The sequence below is a fragment of the Rousettus aegyptiacus genome, unplaced genomic scaffold (genome assembly GCF_014176215.1).
Source record: "Rousettus aegyptiacus isolate mRouAeg1 unplaced genomic scaffold, mRouAeg1.p scaffold_m13_p_6, whole genome shotgun sequence".
NCBI lineage: Eukaryota > Metazoa > Chordata > Mammalia > Chiroptera > Pteropodidae > Rousettus > Rousettus aegyptiacus.
This window is the reverse complement of record NW_023416309.1, coordinates 36,582,824-36,599,726: the sequence shown is the minus strand read 5'-3', so window position 1 is coordinate 36,599,726 and position 16,903 is coordinate 36,582,824. Positions and strand designations below refer to the sequence as shown.

Here is a 16,903-nt window from a genome sequence, read left to right as displayed (position 1 = left end):
ATAAATTAATCTAAAAATCACCAACCAGAGATAATCACAATTGACATTGTGGGTATTTCCATTTAGTACTTTTTTTCTTTTTTTTCTTTTTCTTTTTCTTTTCCTTTTCCTTTTCCTTTTCCTTTTTTTTTTTTTTTTTTTTGTACAAGCTTAAAAAAAATAGAGTCATACCGGATGCTGCTTCCTAACCTGTTTTTTGATTTATAATATGAACATTTTCCCCATTTAGCAAATTTCTTCTAAAACAGTTTTAGAAGGTTACACAGTGTTCCATTATGTCATAATTCATTTTACCACTCCCCTGTTGGGTGCGGTTGTTACAGTCTTTATTATAAAAAATGTTGAGATGAACATCCGTTGTCTTCATTGCCAGTCAGTTCTTCAGTATCAAAATCTAGAAGTCATATTATTGGGTCAAAGTCATATTATTTGTCTGTTTTAAGAGATTTTGCTACATCTTGCTGAATTACCTAATAAAATGTTATCAATTTATATTATTCCTCCACCAGCAGTGTGTAAGAATTTCCTTTTTGTTATACAGCCACCAATATTAAATCATTTCAGCAACAAAAACTGGCAATAGTCTTTTAACTCATTTCCCTTTCCCTTCTGTAGCATTTGAAATTTGGCATAGATATAAAAATTACTTGGCACCGAATTACTTAGGATTACACATTGATTACTATCATAGTTGCCTAGTTCATTCCTAAATCAATCTGTCAAAGGGGCTTTGTCATTTTTTTTTTTCCTAATGAATAATTAAAACCTCAGCTGAGCCAGAATCAGTGTGCAGATGTTTCATCCATTGGTCTTACCTGGGATGCTTGCTCAGACCACACCTGCACAGGTGTGGAGTAGAGGGGCAGGGGTTTTGAGCATGTATTCTGGAGTCAGAAGGGCCCACCTTGGAATGCAAATTCAATCACTTACCAGCCGGATGATCTTGGACAACTTACTCATGAGTCTCAGTTTTCTCTTCTGTAAAAAAGGAATACTCTCAATTATTTAGGGATCGCTGTGCAGCTTGCTCAGCTCTAGCTCCAGACACATCAGACTCTTACTTTCCTTCTTCAGGACATTTTTACTTGCTGGCTTCTCCCCAGATAGATGTCCCCCTATCATCTTTTAGTTCTTAGCTCAGGTATCATCTACTCAGAAACCCCTTCCCTGGGTTTGCTTCCCCCAGTGCTCCTACAAAAGCTCTGTTTTAATTTCAAAGTGCTTACTTCCTCCATGTAAATCTTATTGTTTACTGTTTATTTTGATCCCCTTCACTGGAACCAAGAAGGCACCTTGAAGGTAAGTCCTGCCTGTCCCTACCTTCAGGAACCCAGCACAGTGCTGCCCAAAGCAGGCACACAACCAACATTTACTGAATGAATGGACTAGTCATAAAGTGAGTTTTAGGATCTGATGCTGGAGATTTCTTTTTCCTTTTTTTGGAGAGTAGAGCAAAGCAGTTTCAAGCTTGATTTACCTCTGCTGGGTCAGGACTATAAATACACTTATCAAAAAGTCAGTGTTAACCTAAAAATAAAAAGTCAGAATGAGAAGCCACAAGTATTTATTCGTGACCAAAGAATTGCAATTTGGGAAGAACAGATTCAGACAGAGCCCAAAGAGCTTTCTCCCAGTACAGGAGAGAGGCTTGGGGTTTCTGTGGGAAAAAGAAAGGAAGATTAAAGAAGAGTTCAGTTCACTGGTGCTAGACAAGGTGAGATTAGATTTGTACTTCATGGACTAGTTTGAGATTTGGCCATCAGGCAAAAGGCTAGGTTTGTACTTCATTGATTGGTTAGAGATCCGGTCATTGCCAAAGTCCAGTTTCATCAGTCTTTACAAACAGGTTATTCTCTTTCTTACCTACTTCTTAGAATGTTGGTAGTTTGGCATAGTTTGGAAGACAAAGAAAAACAAGACATACAGGACAGTTCCTCTGAAATGGCTACGCTGGTTCTATTTTAATATGGCTCCACTCATGTCTTGTTTCACATCAGTAACGGTGAGAGCAAAGGTTGTCCTGACAGGGTTACTTCAGCATGTGATGTATAGTAAACTCTTTGACATCAGACTGATCTGGAGAGAATCTCAACCTCTCCACCCAGTGGCTGTGGGTCCACAGTGATATCTTAGCTGCTCTAAGCCTCAGTTACCCTGCATGTAAAATGGGAATATACTCACCTCGGAGGGGTGGCCTGAAGATCAAATAGATAACGTGTGTAGTACCTGAAAATAATCAGCTCTTAAAGTGGTCGTTATTCTTGTGCTTAAGAAAATAAAAAACTAAGTAATGTTAGGTTCTAAGAATGAGAAATGGAAGGCAAAATTAATATAAAGTCTTGTTTATTATTATTATTATTATTATTATTATTATTATTATTATTAAACTTTTGCTTAAATGAGCAATATTCGCCAAGGCTCTGCCCGCTTGGGCTTTGGAACGCCCATCCCCTTCTGCCTGAATGTCTTTGGATGTATATAGTTAATATTTCATTAATTATGATGGAGGGCGTTGTGTGTACATCACTGTCTCATATGATGCATATAATTAAGCTACTTTTTTGTTTGAGAGCGGAAGAAAATCGGGCTTTCCCAAAGAAAAGCAGCTTGCTCCCAAAGTTGCTAACAGATTGTTTCTTAATTGAATTTGGGAGGTGAATTATATGGTGAATTAGAAAAAAGAACAACTCTGAATTTAGTGAATTGTTCCATAAAGGAAACTGTGGGATTGAATTGCAAATGCTGGATAGAAACATTTGAGCCTGGCCCTGTGCATCACGTGCCGCTGACCTCTGCTGTGTTTCAGAGAGAGCGTGAACAGGCCTGGAGCTCTCTTTTCAAGGCCTGAAGGGCATTCTTTCCCAGAGACCAGCTGTAAGCCTGGGTTTCTTATGCAAAGGAGACGTTTGAATAAACCCCCGTGACTAATGAAATCTACCAGCTCTTTGCATATCCTCTCACTGAAGAGGTAATTAACCAAAAATCAAATATAAGAATATATATACCAGTATATTTTTTTTAATATTTTTGTCTTGAAATCACACCCAAGGAAAAATACATCACCACCATGCCCCCCATTGCCCCTAATCTTTTGTCTGCATCAGACATTCCTCCTGTGTAGTGCCAATTACTGCAGTTCTAGCCGCAGTCACACCTGTCTTACTCATTTGCTAGCTTTTAGTGAAACAGCAACTTTCCATCAATTTAGATGTGAGAAATGACTTCTTAGTGTTTGATGTCTGTTTCCTGCTCCACATCTTCCATTCCTGGGAGGAGAAGGAGGTGGTTGTAAGAAAATATCATGAGATGGGGCTTCCTCTTATGGTTCTCTGCAAATGAGTCTCAACCTTGGCTGCATTTTAGAATCACCCGGGGAGCTTTAAAAAAAAATCCCAACTCTCAGGCCATGACCCAGACCAGTTAAACAAGAACCTCTGGGGGTGGGACTCAGGCATCAGTATTTTTCTAAAAAGCTTCCCAGGTGATCTCAAAGTACAGCCAAGATTGACCATTGTTTCAAGAATATCTGCTTTCCTCCCACCATGAAAGCTGATAAAGGCAAATTTTTCCATCAGTTAGGCTGAGTTAGAAATGATCGAGTTCTCTTCAAGCACTATCTACCTAACTCATCCATCCATCTGTCTGTCCTTCTATCCATCTTCCATCCAATCCATCCATCCATCTGTTCATACAAAACATTTTATCAAGTGCCTGCTCTGTGCCGGGCACAGTGTTCATTTTTGGAGAAGACAAAGTTCCTTCCTTCAAAATGCTAAAAACTAGAAACCAGACTGGGGGATCAGCTGAGTAAACAGGAACTTACAATACCTTATGATGCAGGATGTGAGTGAGGCCAGGGGGCTGTGGGAGCACAGAGGAGGGGAGCTTTTAATTTGAGGGGAGCAAAGGGGAAGCTTTCCAAGGGAAGTGGTGTCCAAACTGAGACTAGGATTTGGCCAGGTGAAAATGTAGGTATGTCCAAGGCAGGTGCATCAATAAGAGGGAAGTGGAAATCCAAAGTGCTATAAGTAACTCAGGGCGGCTGAGCACAGAGTAGGAGGGGCGGGAGGAGTAGGAAGCCCTGAGCCACCAGATGGAGGAGGCTGGGAGGGCCATATCACAGGGACCTCATTAGTCATGATAGGAGTTGGAACTCATCTCGCGGGCAGTGGGGAGCTTTGCAAGGTTTTCATCAGGGGTGTGGCCAAACATTAACTCCAGGTAGATCCCAGGCTCAGCTGTGCTGTTAGCATGAATTTTGAGCTTCTGAGAAAGCACTCCTAAGAAAAAAATACAGGAAGTGACGTTAGAAACATGGCAGAGTGAGAGACATCTCTGGATCGCTCCCCTTGAAACAACAATAAGCTGAACATTTAAAACTCAACAAAAAACACCCAACTGCACACCAGCACATCTGAGTGTGGGATCTGCGCATAAGAGCTACAACAGGTCAGAACCCTGGGTGTTGGGAGGTGGACTGGGAGAAACAAAGAAGCTGCTTCCTGTGGCCACTGGAGCTCCTTGTAGGGAGTGTGAGGAGGGGAGAAGGTGAGGCGACTTCCCTGAACAACCCTGCCTGAGAGTGCTGTGAGCTCCACGCAGCCAGTGGCAGGGTTCAGTCATTAGGGCAGGAGGCAGAGAAGCAGGATGGCAGAGAAACAACAGTTGATTTTTACCAGCCGTGGTTGCAAAACCAGCCCCCATCCCTCCCCTTATACCCTCCAAGACAGAATGCTGCGGAGATCCTGGGGAAACTGAGCAAACGCTATTGAAACTGTCGCTAACACTGACAGGAACTGAGACTGAGGGTAGCGAGAGTGATTAAACATCTATAAGAAAAAAAAGACATTATTAAGACTTTATTTAAAGCAGAGATCCAAGAGGCTTAGATGCCACCTACTGGAAACCAAAAGAAGAACACCTTCTTTGCAACAGGCTAGGAACCATTATATAATAAATCTTTCGGGGCGGAGAGGGGTGGGGATCAGAATACACTTCCATTAATGCCCGGGTGGAGAAATGGTCCATTAAACACCATGAACAACCAAGGTGACAAGACATCTCAGAAAGAAATAGAAAAATCTCCAGAAAATAAGCTTACAGACATAGAAATATGCAACTTAAATGACAGCGAATTCAGGATGGTACTTCTGAAAAAACTCAATGAGATCTGAAACAAATCATATCAACACTTTCAGGAACTGAAAAAACTAGGTGAGCAGAATGAGTTCTTTAGCAAGGAGATTGAAACCCTCAAAAAGAACCAAATAGACCTCTGGAGATAAAGAACACACTTCAAGAGCTGAAAAATGAAATAACAAGCTTGGGAAATAGAGTCGACCAAATGGAGGGAAAGATCAGTGATATTGAAGACAGAAATCTAGAAATAAATCAGAAGGAAGAAGAGAGAAACCAAAGAATGAAAAATAATGAAAGAGAAATACAATAACTAGCTGATACTATCAGGAGAGGAAACTTAAGAATAATGGGAATTCTCAAAGGGGAGGAGAAGGAGCAGGGATTAGAAAGCATTTTCAGACAAATACTTGACAAGAATTTCCCAAATCTAAGGAATGAGCTGGAGCTTGGAATTCGAGAACTCAATAAAAAAGACAGAGCCTTCTTGTTGGTAAAGATGACAAGTGGGATCTGTGTTATTAACTGTCCATGGCCCCAACCTCATCGCTGACTTCGGATGTTCTCTACAGACCTGGAAAATGCCCTGAGTCCTTTGGGAATAACCAGCCTCTCCCAGGCACCCCACTTGTTCTACTCATTCTTTCAGAGTCTGAGGCTGAGAGGAAGGAAATCAGATTTAAGGGTCAGACAGGACCCACCTCCAGTTGTCACCACAGCTGACCATCTCTGTACTCTCAAGACAGCCAAGTCACTTTATCCCTTGGAGCCTTGTTTCATCTATAAAATGGGGGTATTTATGGCCCTTTTGTCATTGGGTCTTTATGAGGCTAGAATGACAAAACTCAAGGCGAAAAAAGAATTTAGCATTGTTTTTAACACAAGGTCAGCATCATAATTGGCACTTAGTGAACACTGATTGTTTCCCCGCTTCACCTACTGGGAGGTACCCAGTATCCCCCAACCCCAGAGCTTTTGCTGCTATTATAACCCCAAACACAAGGAGGCAAAGGGAATCAGAAGTCCTTAACCCCTCCCCTCGGCTGCTTCAGGGCTGAATACAAGTCTCCTCCCCTGGCCTTTGCTCCTCAGCCACAGCCTTCAGCTAACCTGGACCTAGTCTGCATCCAGGAATCCTTATAGGTCCGTTTCTTTTGCTCCCCCACCTCTCATGCAGGAGCCAAGCAGGTCTAAACTTACCAACCCTCTATGCCGGGAGTGCTATTGGGAATGTCCTTTCACGTCCCAGCTCCTCTGTCCCTCTCCTGTCCACTACTGTTAACTCCAGTCATATTCAAAGCTGGTACAATTACGAAGCTCTTTCCTGTCCTCTGGCTCCCACCTAGATCTCTCAGAATAAAAGCCCAAATCCTGAAAACGGCCTGCAAGGCCCCACATGAGCTGATTCTCCAGACTCTCCACTGCCCGCTGACCTCATCGTCTACTACTCTCTTCCTCGCTCATTGCATCCAGTCATATCCGCCTCCCTCCTGCCAAATACACTCCCATTCCAGGGCCTTTGCACCTGCTGTTCCCTCAGTTTGGAATGCTCTTCCCCAGATAGCTGCAACCTGCCCCCCTGACTTTCTTCAGGCTTCTGCTTTTCTACCTCACATGAAACAGTAAGCCCTTATGCCCGGCGTGCACTGATCCCTTCACTTATTTTCTCTGTAGTGCTTCTTAACAACTGACTTGGATACTTAATTGCATATTTGTTTATTGTCTTCTCCCCTATTGTTCATCAGAAAGTAGATTCCATGATGTCAGGGTAGAGTTTGTTCAGTGTCATATCCTGAGCAGCAGAAACAGCATCTGGCATGTAGCAGGTGCTGGATAAATATTTGTTGAATGAACAAATTCCTGAACAAACCCATGACCTCATTTGTTCCTCACAACAGCCCATTTGACAGATGAAAAATCTAACGCCCAAGGTCTTCTCCACAGTTACACAGAGGAGAAAAGACTAAGCTAGTTCTAGAGTCTCGGCCTCAGGCTCTCTTTCACTCCATACATGGCACATTCCTCTGCTGGCCAGCGATTTTCATATCATCAGGATTTCCCCTGACCTTTAGCTTGAGAGGAAATGATATCGCAACTGAAAGAATACCCAGAGGGCTGGGAGCTGGCAGCGAAGGCCCCGGCAGCTGCAGGGAGTGTGTGAGTGGATTCCGAGTTGGCTAGAAAGGCATCAGAACAAGCAGGATGAAGGCATACAAAAATGTCAGCATGCATCTGGTCCACCGCCAACGTCAGAGTCAAAGAGGGGAAGAAGAGGTAGTTTGCACGTCAGGAGTTGGGATGGGGACCACAGGGCTGTTTCCACTGGTTGTCTGGGGCCAGGGCATGGGGTTCTGTGTTTGGGACCCTTCCTAGCCATGGGGCACAGGAAACATCATCGGGTTCTGACCAGGAGACTGTCCTAAACCCTCAGCTTTCTTTGTGGACTGGGCAACCCTGGGTTGATTATTTTGTTCTCAGTTTTCTCCTCTATAAAGTGGGGCAACACTCCATCTGCCACAGAGTGTACTAATCAGGGTCAAAACGGATATGGGGAAACAGCTTTGTAAGCTGCAAATTTCTAAACAAAAGCAAGAAATAATTTTGCATTAGGGAATCATTTGTGCTGTAGTTGCTTCAGTGTGGATTCATATGTATAATAGTCTCTCATAGACACAGACTTTGTCCTCAAACCTGTTTCCTGGTGTTACTATTCACCCAGTTGCTCAAACCTCACATGCAGGAGTCGTTGGTGGCCCCTCTCGGTTCCTCCTATCTTATCCATCAGCCTCTCTTGTTGCTCTGCCTCCAACTATATTCCTAATATGACAGGTCCCCAACGTCTCCATTGCACTGTTCAGCCCACCCCGCTACTGTCTACTGCCTGGACCATCACAAGGCTTTCTCTTTTTCCTGCCAGAGGGATCTTGGTAAAACAAATAAAAACACGTCCCTCTGTCCCTCTTTTGCTTTAAACCCTGTGGATCCGACCTCCCTCTCTGCCCTCATCCCCCGTAGTCACCAGGGTCGGCCCCTCCACAGGGCAAGCCCATTCCTGATCCACGTTCTTTTCCCATCCTGCCTCCTGCTGGGGATTCACTGGCCGAGATCTCCACGTGGCCAGCTCCTTAGGAGCTTTCAGATTTCAACCTGCATATCACCTCTCTGGAAGGGCCTTCTCCGATCACCTGCTAAGCAGCTGCTCCAATCACACTGTACCACATACTGAATTTGATATGGTCTTTCTTCCTGGAGTAAAGCGTATAACCTGAGCCTGCAATGACCTTATTTCTTTATATTCTTACCTGCTGTTTGTTGTTCAGCCGCCCATTTAGAATGTACACACCTATCTGTCTTGTTCACTGCTAGATCCTCAGTGCTGGAAATGTACCTGGAGTCTAATAATAGTTGGTGATCAACCATGTTCTTGGTGGGGATGGATATGAAGCTGGCTTATAAATCATGGCAAGTGAAAAAATACATGCATCACTGGCCTTGACTGAGGCTGTGTCTGCAGAGTCTTATTTACGAAGTAAATAGAGCAATTTCTAAAAGGAGAATTACCCCAAAGAAGAAACCAGAATGCCAAGACAGCAGTAAGTGACGACATCATGCGTTTAGAGGCAGCATGGATGACCCCTCTCAGCATTCCACAGCAGGGGTACTCCAGAACAGCAGCAGAGAACGTGTCCTGGTTGCATTTGAGCTTTCTTATGGAGCTGTGGGTGAGGAAGCTGACTTTGTATATTTGACTCCAATATAGCCCTTGAACTGACTAAGGAGAGTAATACTTTTATAATTTGTGAATATCTGCATGTTTATTAAAAAAAGCAGGTTCTTTTTTTGCCCCACTGTCTAGAACAGGGCCCTGTGTATGGTAGGTGCCCGATGAACAAATCTCTACTGACCCACTGGTGATTCTGATCATCCCCCCGGTGACCAGGTTGGTTCCCTCATCTCTCGGTGCTGGTGCAAAGAAGGCAGATGGGTCCTCACATTTTTTTTCTTCTTCCTTTCTTCAGGTGGGCTTGGAGAGCAGTCATTGGAGAGCTGGCCGAATGCTACAGCCGCGAATGCCAGCAGTGAGGAAGCTAAAAAGGGTAATGTGAGGCCCCACCAGGCCATTGGGTGCTTTTTTTTATAAAAAAAAAAAACTGTGGTAAATTTCACATAACGTAAAATTTGCCATTTTATTGTGTGTAATTTAGCGACATTATGTACATTCACAGTGTTATGCCCATCACCTATCTGGTTCCAGAACATTTTCATCACCTCTAAAGGAGACTCCCCCCCTCCCCTTTAAGCAGTCACTCCTTCTTTACCCCTCCCCCACACCCTGGCTTTGGGACCTGTTATTATACTTTTAATCTTAGTGGCCTGAGAAGCACTGAAGTCCGTGGGCATAAGAGAGTGTGTCCTTTCATTGAGTGGGGTGGGCTGGCTGCCAGAGAAAGGGATAGAAAGGTGGCATTTGATTGCTCAGGGACTGTATGCTTTTCAGTTAAACTCTACAATCTGTACTTGACCTTTCTCTCTAGCACTTGGCTTGTGAGTCGAAGTTCTCGAGGTCTAAGAGGAGGGCAGATGAAGCTTGGGCAACTAGGGGCCTGACAAAACAAGTAGGCAGGAGAGGCAAGGAAGGAAAATAAAGCTGGAGTGGGGCCTGGGGAGGAGGGTATAGGCTAAAGATTCCTTGGACTGTTGGGGGAGGGGGCAGGTCGCTGTCACTGGGCAAGGCCACCTGTTAACAAACACATGCCTACTTGGAAGTACCACCACCTCCTATCTGCACAGTGACACTTAGCCATGCTCATGCTCTCCCAGTTCTAAGAGATTCTAGCCTGGATGTTATGGGGTGGCATCTCACTGGAAGCATCTCGCTTTTGGAGACGCTTTTCCTCTTTAGAAGCTGTGCTAGAGGAGAGAGGCTACTAGGCTTCTGTCTCGCCTGCATTCTGCAGGAATCGGGCCCCACTGCTGGCAGTGGCGTTTCTTCCACACGAAATTAACACAGAGCAAAAGGAGTAATTTTTAGACACCAGAATCCTGTGTTTCAGGGATGACCGTGTAAGAGATGAAATAGAAATCATTATTTGCTTTATTTTATGTGTTTGCTTTAATGTTATTTTATATTTTGCACATCTACATGCATATGCATAATTTCACACAAATGCATAGATATATATAATTCACATGAATGCATAAATGCAATGATACAATCATGTACTTTTTGTGTTGTCTTTTTTTGCATGCTAATGATTTTGTATGCACGCTTCCACATATTTCTCCATGCACATATATTGACATATGTATTTATATAGAGATATACAATATACATATGTAAACACATATTAATATATATATATAACCATAAGCTTTGTCCCTTTTTTAAAAAAATAGGATTGTATTTGATACATGTTTTTGACGTATCACGCTTTTTCTTATTCACTAATACCTTATGAGAAACCCCCCTAAGACACTTGTTATAATTTTAACTTATTCTTGTGAATAGTTGCAAAATATTCCTGGTATAAATGGACCATAGTTTATTCAGTCCTTCCTTTATCAATTAATATTCACTTTAAGTTTTTGCCATCATGAACAATGGCTGCAATAAAATTTCTGAACATAGGAGATCCTTACGTACTTACTGGTTTTAATAAATGTAGCTAGAATACATTTCAAAAGGTGTAACCATTCACTTTTCCATACCAACTTACAAATGCAACCCTCTCCTCATACCCTTTCTAGCACTAAGTATTACTAGTATTTTTAATATGGTAAACAGTAGCTTATTATTACTTGATTTGTGTTTCTCTGACTGCTGGTAACTTTGAACATCTTTTTCTACCTTTGCCAGTGATTTGGTTGTACACTTCTGTGACTCACCTCTTCCTCTCCTTTCCTAATTTTTTTTACTGTGTTTCTGATCCTTCTCTTATCCCTTGACCTCTTTTAGAAAGAGGCGGGTTCTTTAGCGCCCACTCCCCACCATCAGCATTTGACAAATGTGCATTTGTTTCTCAGTCATACAGTTTGTTTCTGGGACCATGTGCACGACTCCCTTTAAAATATGTATTTATTGCCTTGCTTATTCAAAGGTATTTTGACTTATGTCAGGCTCCCCAGACATCTGATAAATTCAGCGGCACTTCATTTCGCCACAGATGACCAGCACTTACTGGTAAAGATGGAGCCTAGGGTTTGGGAATGAAGCCAGAGGGGGTTTGCCATATTACACTGCAGTGACGTAGATGCCAAACCGATTTTTCCTTCCCGATTTAAGTGATTTAAGTGATTTTTACTATTGCATAAAAACTACCCCAAACTTAGTGACTTCAAACAGTGGTTTGTTATCTTTCGTGATGCTGTGGTTTAACATTGGCTGGAGTCACTTACATTCATCTAGAAGCTGGGCTGGGCCAGGAGGTTCAAAAAGGCTTCGGTCACAGCCCTGGTGCTTCAGTGTGCCTCCATGTGGCTCCTCTCTCCACCTGGACTTTCCCCAGTTAGTGATCCAACCTGAGATGTTTTTACAGCGTGACAACTGTCTTCCCAGGGGGAGGAAGCAGAAGCCACCAGTCCTCTAAAGGCCTGGACTCAGAGCTATCAGAATGTTACTTCTGCCATGTTCCTAGTGGTCATAACAAGCCAAGGGCCAGCCCAGGTTCAAGGTGAAGAAAATATATTCTACTCCTTAGTGTGATAAATGGCAAGGGCTCACAGGAATGAGAGACGTTGCTGGTGGCCATACTTGGGGACCCTCTGACACATTTCTTCATTGCCTCTTGCTCACCAGCGATAGACATTGTCAGGGATTTTAACATTTACTAGTTTGTTGGACATAAAATGATAACTAAATAAACTTGGGTAGTCAGACTCACTTGGGTTTATACCCCAGCGCAGGCACTATTAGCTATGACTACAGAAAAGTTATCTAACTTCTCATATGAACTTTGGAGAGAATTAGAAATAATGTTTATGCCAAGTGCATATCCAGGTGTCTGTTATGTAAAAGGTGCCCCGTGAATGTCGGTCCTCCACTTCTTCCTCTCTCCCTCCACTTCCACCTCCAGGAATTATATTATTTAGCATTGAAAGTGCATCATCCACCTCTGGACTGGAATCCCACCGCTGTTACCAGCTGCACAGAAACACAATTAAGGATGGCAGGAGGAAATATGGTTTCTGCAGCCCATTAAAATTCTGCCTCTGGTGGGGTTGTGCACAGTACCCACACTACAATGAGACACCTTTTGGGTTTTTTAAGGAGGATAATGACAGCACTCCCTCACCTACCATGCCCCACACCCCTAGAGCTGGCTAAATCCATAGTCTGCAGACACTCAAATAACCTTAGTTTATCTGAAGAAGATAATGTTAAAGTTAAGCCAGTCCTGCACTCCATATTACAGCAGCAGGTGAGCAGGTCGTTCAGCATCCAGGGCAGTCCTGAGGGGGAAGGAGACCCCAAAGATGAGAGGAGGGCAGGCTGTTCTAGCCTGTACTTCCTGCCTTCCCATCTGTCTGTACCTCTAGGACCCGATCAGGCGGCCAGCGTGGGTGCTTCTTGTTTTGTTTGAGTTAAAGATAAGACAAGTTGTGTCAATCTCAGATTCCCCTTTAATCACAACCCGCCCTCTTTCTACCACCCCCAGAAGAAGAGACCGCCCAAGCAGGAGAAAGGGTCTGAGGGAAGCCCCTGGCTGGCTCTCCAGCTTCAGTGGCCACTTTATTTCCGGGCATTATGTGGTTCCCCTCAGGCCTGACCGTGGGGATTTGTGCTTCCAACTCTAGGGAGGGCTGGGGGCCTCAGAGAATTGCTCACTCAGCATCCCCCTGGCAGGCCATTTCGTCTGGGGAGCCTCCCTCCCCTGAAGATGGGAGCTAGGCATGCATTTCAGGGCTGATAATAGGATTAACGAAATGGAGTGTGTAACTGCTCTGTGAATGAAGCTGTGACTGTTTTGCTAGACCCTGATTTCCAGAACCATATTCACAAAAAAGAATGGACCTTTCACTTTCAGTAGCAGTCCCTAAGGGCTTTTTGCTGAAGCAAATAATAGAATCTGGTTGTACCATAGAACAGGGATCCCGCAAAGTTGGGCACGAAGCACTACTCAGTGCTGAACCCCTGAATGGCACTGTCAGCATATTTGGGTGTAAAGGATGAGCCTAACTTTAGGCATTATTTCTAGCCTGTCCCCAAATGCAGACCTTGATAGTCATTACTGCAGCGCACATTGAGCCCTTACCACAGCAGGTGTTTGACATTCATTACCTGGTTCAGTGCCCACCACCATACAGCAGGAATGAAGGTTCAGGGGAGAGTGGCTTGTCCAAGGCCACGCAGGTAGCAAATGGCAGTGTTTATCCTGAGCCAAAATCCTCCTGACCCCAAACCCTCACTCTTAACTTTTGAGCTATATCAGTGGTTCTCAAACTTATTTTTGCTTTTAAATCACCTGAGGAGCTTTAAAAACTACAGATGCCTTGACTCCGCACTGGGCCAACTGAGTCTCAATCTCAGAGTAGGGAGGTGGACACCAGAATTTTTTAAAAGCTCCCCAGCTGATTCAAGTGTGCAGCCAGGTTTGATAACCACTAATGCAGGATAATCCACAGTTCCTTTCAGTGAGGGGCTGCTATTCAGTCTTTCGGGATTGCGGCAACACAGGCCAGGTGCAGATCTGCCCATCACCCATGGGGTGGGGGTTATGCAGCTGGGTGGACTGTCATGGTGTTTACTTCCAGTGTGGGAGTGATCAGTTGACTAATTGAAAATTCGAAGTTCCTTGCTTGAGAAGGCTGGGCCAGGCCTGGTTCTGTTTATGACACGGCTGTGCCTTCGGCTGGAAATAGAACATTGAATAGTTACAGCCGCTCTGTTTTTTCAGAGGACATTCCCAGAGCCAGAGAATTTAAATGGACTTTATCCCCCAGCCCGCCCCACCCCCAGCATATTAAATCCTTTCAGACGCCCCTGAGCTCCTCTTCAAATGCAGAACTCTTGGCCATAATAAATAATTACATCCTTCTATTTGAACTCTGATTCCAGATAGTAGTAATCCAAGAAAATCCAATAATGACAGTTGCATTAAGATCCTTCTTCCAGGCTAAGCAGAACATCTGTTTAGACATATTTTTAATCGGCAAATGCTTCCTGTGTTGAGTCCTTGGCAAATTAAATTTCTCACTGGACCGATGGGGAAGCTGTCATTCAATAACCCATCTCTGGAAATTACACCGTGGTCTCTTTCCAGGTGCACTTAAGATTTTCCCATGCTGACTTGGCTGCATACTGGCCCTAACAGTACTGGGTCACGTGTACATATCACACACCCTGTCTGAGAAACAGGGTATGTCTTAGTGTTAGTCCCTCGAAGAGGGAAGTGTTTTTGTCCATTCTCCAAAGGAGAGTTGGAGACAGAAGAAAATTAAGAGACTTGTTGAAAACCTTATGGGAAATGAATAACAAACTTCCACTTGCTACTTTGCTGCTCGCGATTACTTAAGACGCGATGATGCTGAGTTTAAACATTAAGGGCTTCAGGGCTGCCAACATTTTGAAGAGGTTTCCGCCACAGGACTGTTGGGACTTTTGGGTGTTTATTTTTAGAATAACTCATCCATTCCTAAATTAAGTCATCCAAAATACAAAATTCCTGAATGCTTACCACCAATCAGGCAATGTGCTGGGTGCGATGGAGTGTGAACAAGCCAGCCCCGGTTCCTGACCATGGAGCTTCCAGTCTACTGGGGCAACTCATATTTGAAATCTGTACTTGGATGGGAGACCACCTAGGAATACCAGGTGCTGTCAGCGTTAAAAAAATATACATATATAAATGAAATCTGGATGCGATTTGTCGTCTGGGGCTGGCATGGCAGATCAGAATATCTGTAGAGGCTACGCGGGTAATGCCAATGGGTGAAGTGGGCTGGGTGGGACAATGTGAAGTAGGAGAGAAGGTCCAGCAACTGGGAAAACGTGTGCCCTCACCATCGGGAGTGGGCGCTATTTAACTCCAGAGGGCTGTAAATGACAGAAGATGGACCCGCCATTGCCGGATCTTTCTGTTTTTAAAGAAAACCAGGAAATCTGGATTCTTATGTGAAATCCCTTGTTTTTTAAAAGTTGGCTTCTTAAAGTGAGAGTTAAAAACACACACACACACACACACACAATGTGGGCCAGAAGTGTCCAGGCCAAACAAAACACATCTGTGGGTTGGGTTTATCCCGAAAGCTGCAAGGGTATGACTTCTGATCTAGAAATTCTAGCAGCAAAACAATTATTTTCAGGTTTAAAAAGGTAATACGTGCCAACTTTCTAGTTCTGGCAATATGATCAGTTGAATGAATAGCGACCCCTTATACAAACACAGACTGCTGAAAAAAGCGGCCCTCTACCTCAAATTAAAAATACAGGATTAAGCGCCTAGGAAGGAAAGGGAAATCACTATGATTAGAAGAGAACAGGGAATGTGAACACATAGAACTAAGCTTTAGTTGGCGGCAGGACTGTGCGGAGGGCATTGAAACCGTTCTAGGATTTGTGGAACAGGAGGCTGGTGTTTGTCCATGTAACACCTATATAGGTCCTGGAGATGTGGCCGTAGCCCCATGAAATGAAGACAAGAAATGGAGATTGAGATCTTGAAGAAAATGAACACCCTCAAAGAGCTTCCTATTAATAAATAAATAAATAAATAAATAAATAAATAAATAAATAGATAGACTAGAAAAACTCTGCCCATTGGCTGAGAGGAGTGGCAAGAAATCTTGCTCTCTATCCTAGGCTCTCAGTGGGGAAAAAAATGTCTTCTATGAGAAACTGAATTTTAAAGCCTGTTCCTTATATAGGTAAAATTTCTCAAATTATATTTCCTGTATATGGAAAACTGTAAACTTAGAAATTAACACAAAAAATTGATCTAGGAGCCATAGAATACCAAGAGCCCAAAAAATGAAAACGGGGGTCACACTTATGATTGAGAGTATGAGACTCCTGTAGAAAGGGATAACCTCCCCTAAAAATGAACTTTAAATAAAAACATTAGAAACACAAAAAGTTAATCCATGAAAGAGAATCAGCAGAAACAATAAATTGGACGATTAGTACCCCAAAATGTAGAAATAATAGAACAATCTAAAAGGAGATTAAATAAGTATACATAAAATGATTAAAGAGCCAATGAAGAATTTGACACTCTAATGTGAGTAAAACCAAACAATAAAGAAAAGAACAGAAAGATTTAGAAGCCACTAAATAGGGCTTCTAGAAACGATAGCTATATTTATTGGCAATGGAATGGGATAAATATTATGTTGAGCACTATTGAAGAGAGAATTACTGAAATAGAAAATTGGAAAGGAAAAATAAAACTTTTCTTATTTCCGAATAATGTGTTTGTTTTTGTAGGTCACAAGCAATCTACAACAAACAAAGAAACAAACAAAAACTCCTAGAAATATTAAGTGAATTTAGCAAGATGGCAGAATACAAGACCAAAACACAAAAATTGCTTATATTTTTATATACTCACAATGAACATGCAGAGACCAAAATTAAAAACAATATTATTTATACTCACTCAAAGAAAATGAAATACTTAGATGTACACTGAAAAAAAAAAGTATACAGTATTTACGTACAGTCATGCTCCTGACAACAGTGTTTTGGTCAATGATGGACCACATGTACGATGGTGGTATACCATATAGCTTAGGTGTGTAGTAGGCTATACCATCTAAGTTTGTGTAAGTG

The 16,903-nt window shown here is 43.0% G+C and overlaps 1 protein-coding gene across 1 annotated transcript in view; it reads left to right on the top strand.

Annotated features, from left to right (window-relative positions):
- The window catches only part of TLL2 (tolloid like 2), a 117,667-nt gene that overhangs the window by 43,778 nt on the left and 56,986 nt on the right, over positions 1-16,903 (top strand). The window contains exon 3 of the mRNA XM_016164104.2: positions 9,156-9,233. Coding sequence (XP_016019590.2) covers positions 9,156-9,233 — 78 coding nt within the window. The remainder of the gene's footprint in view (positions 1-9,155; positions 9,234-16,903) is intronic.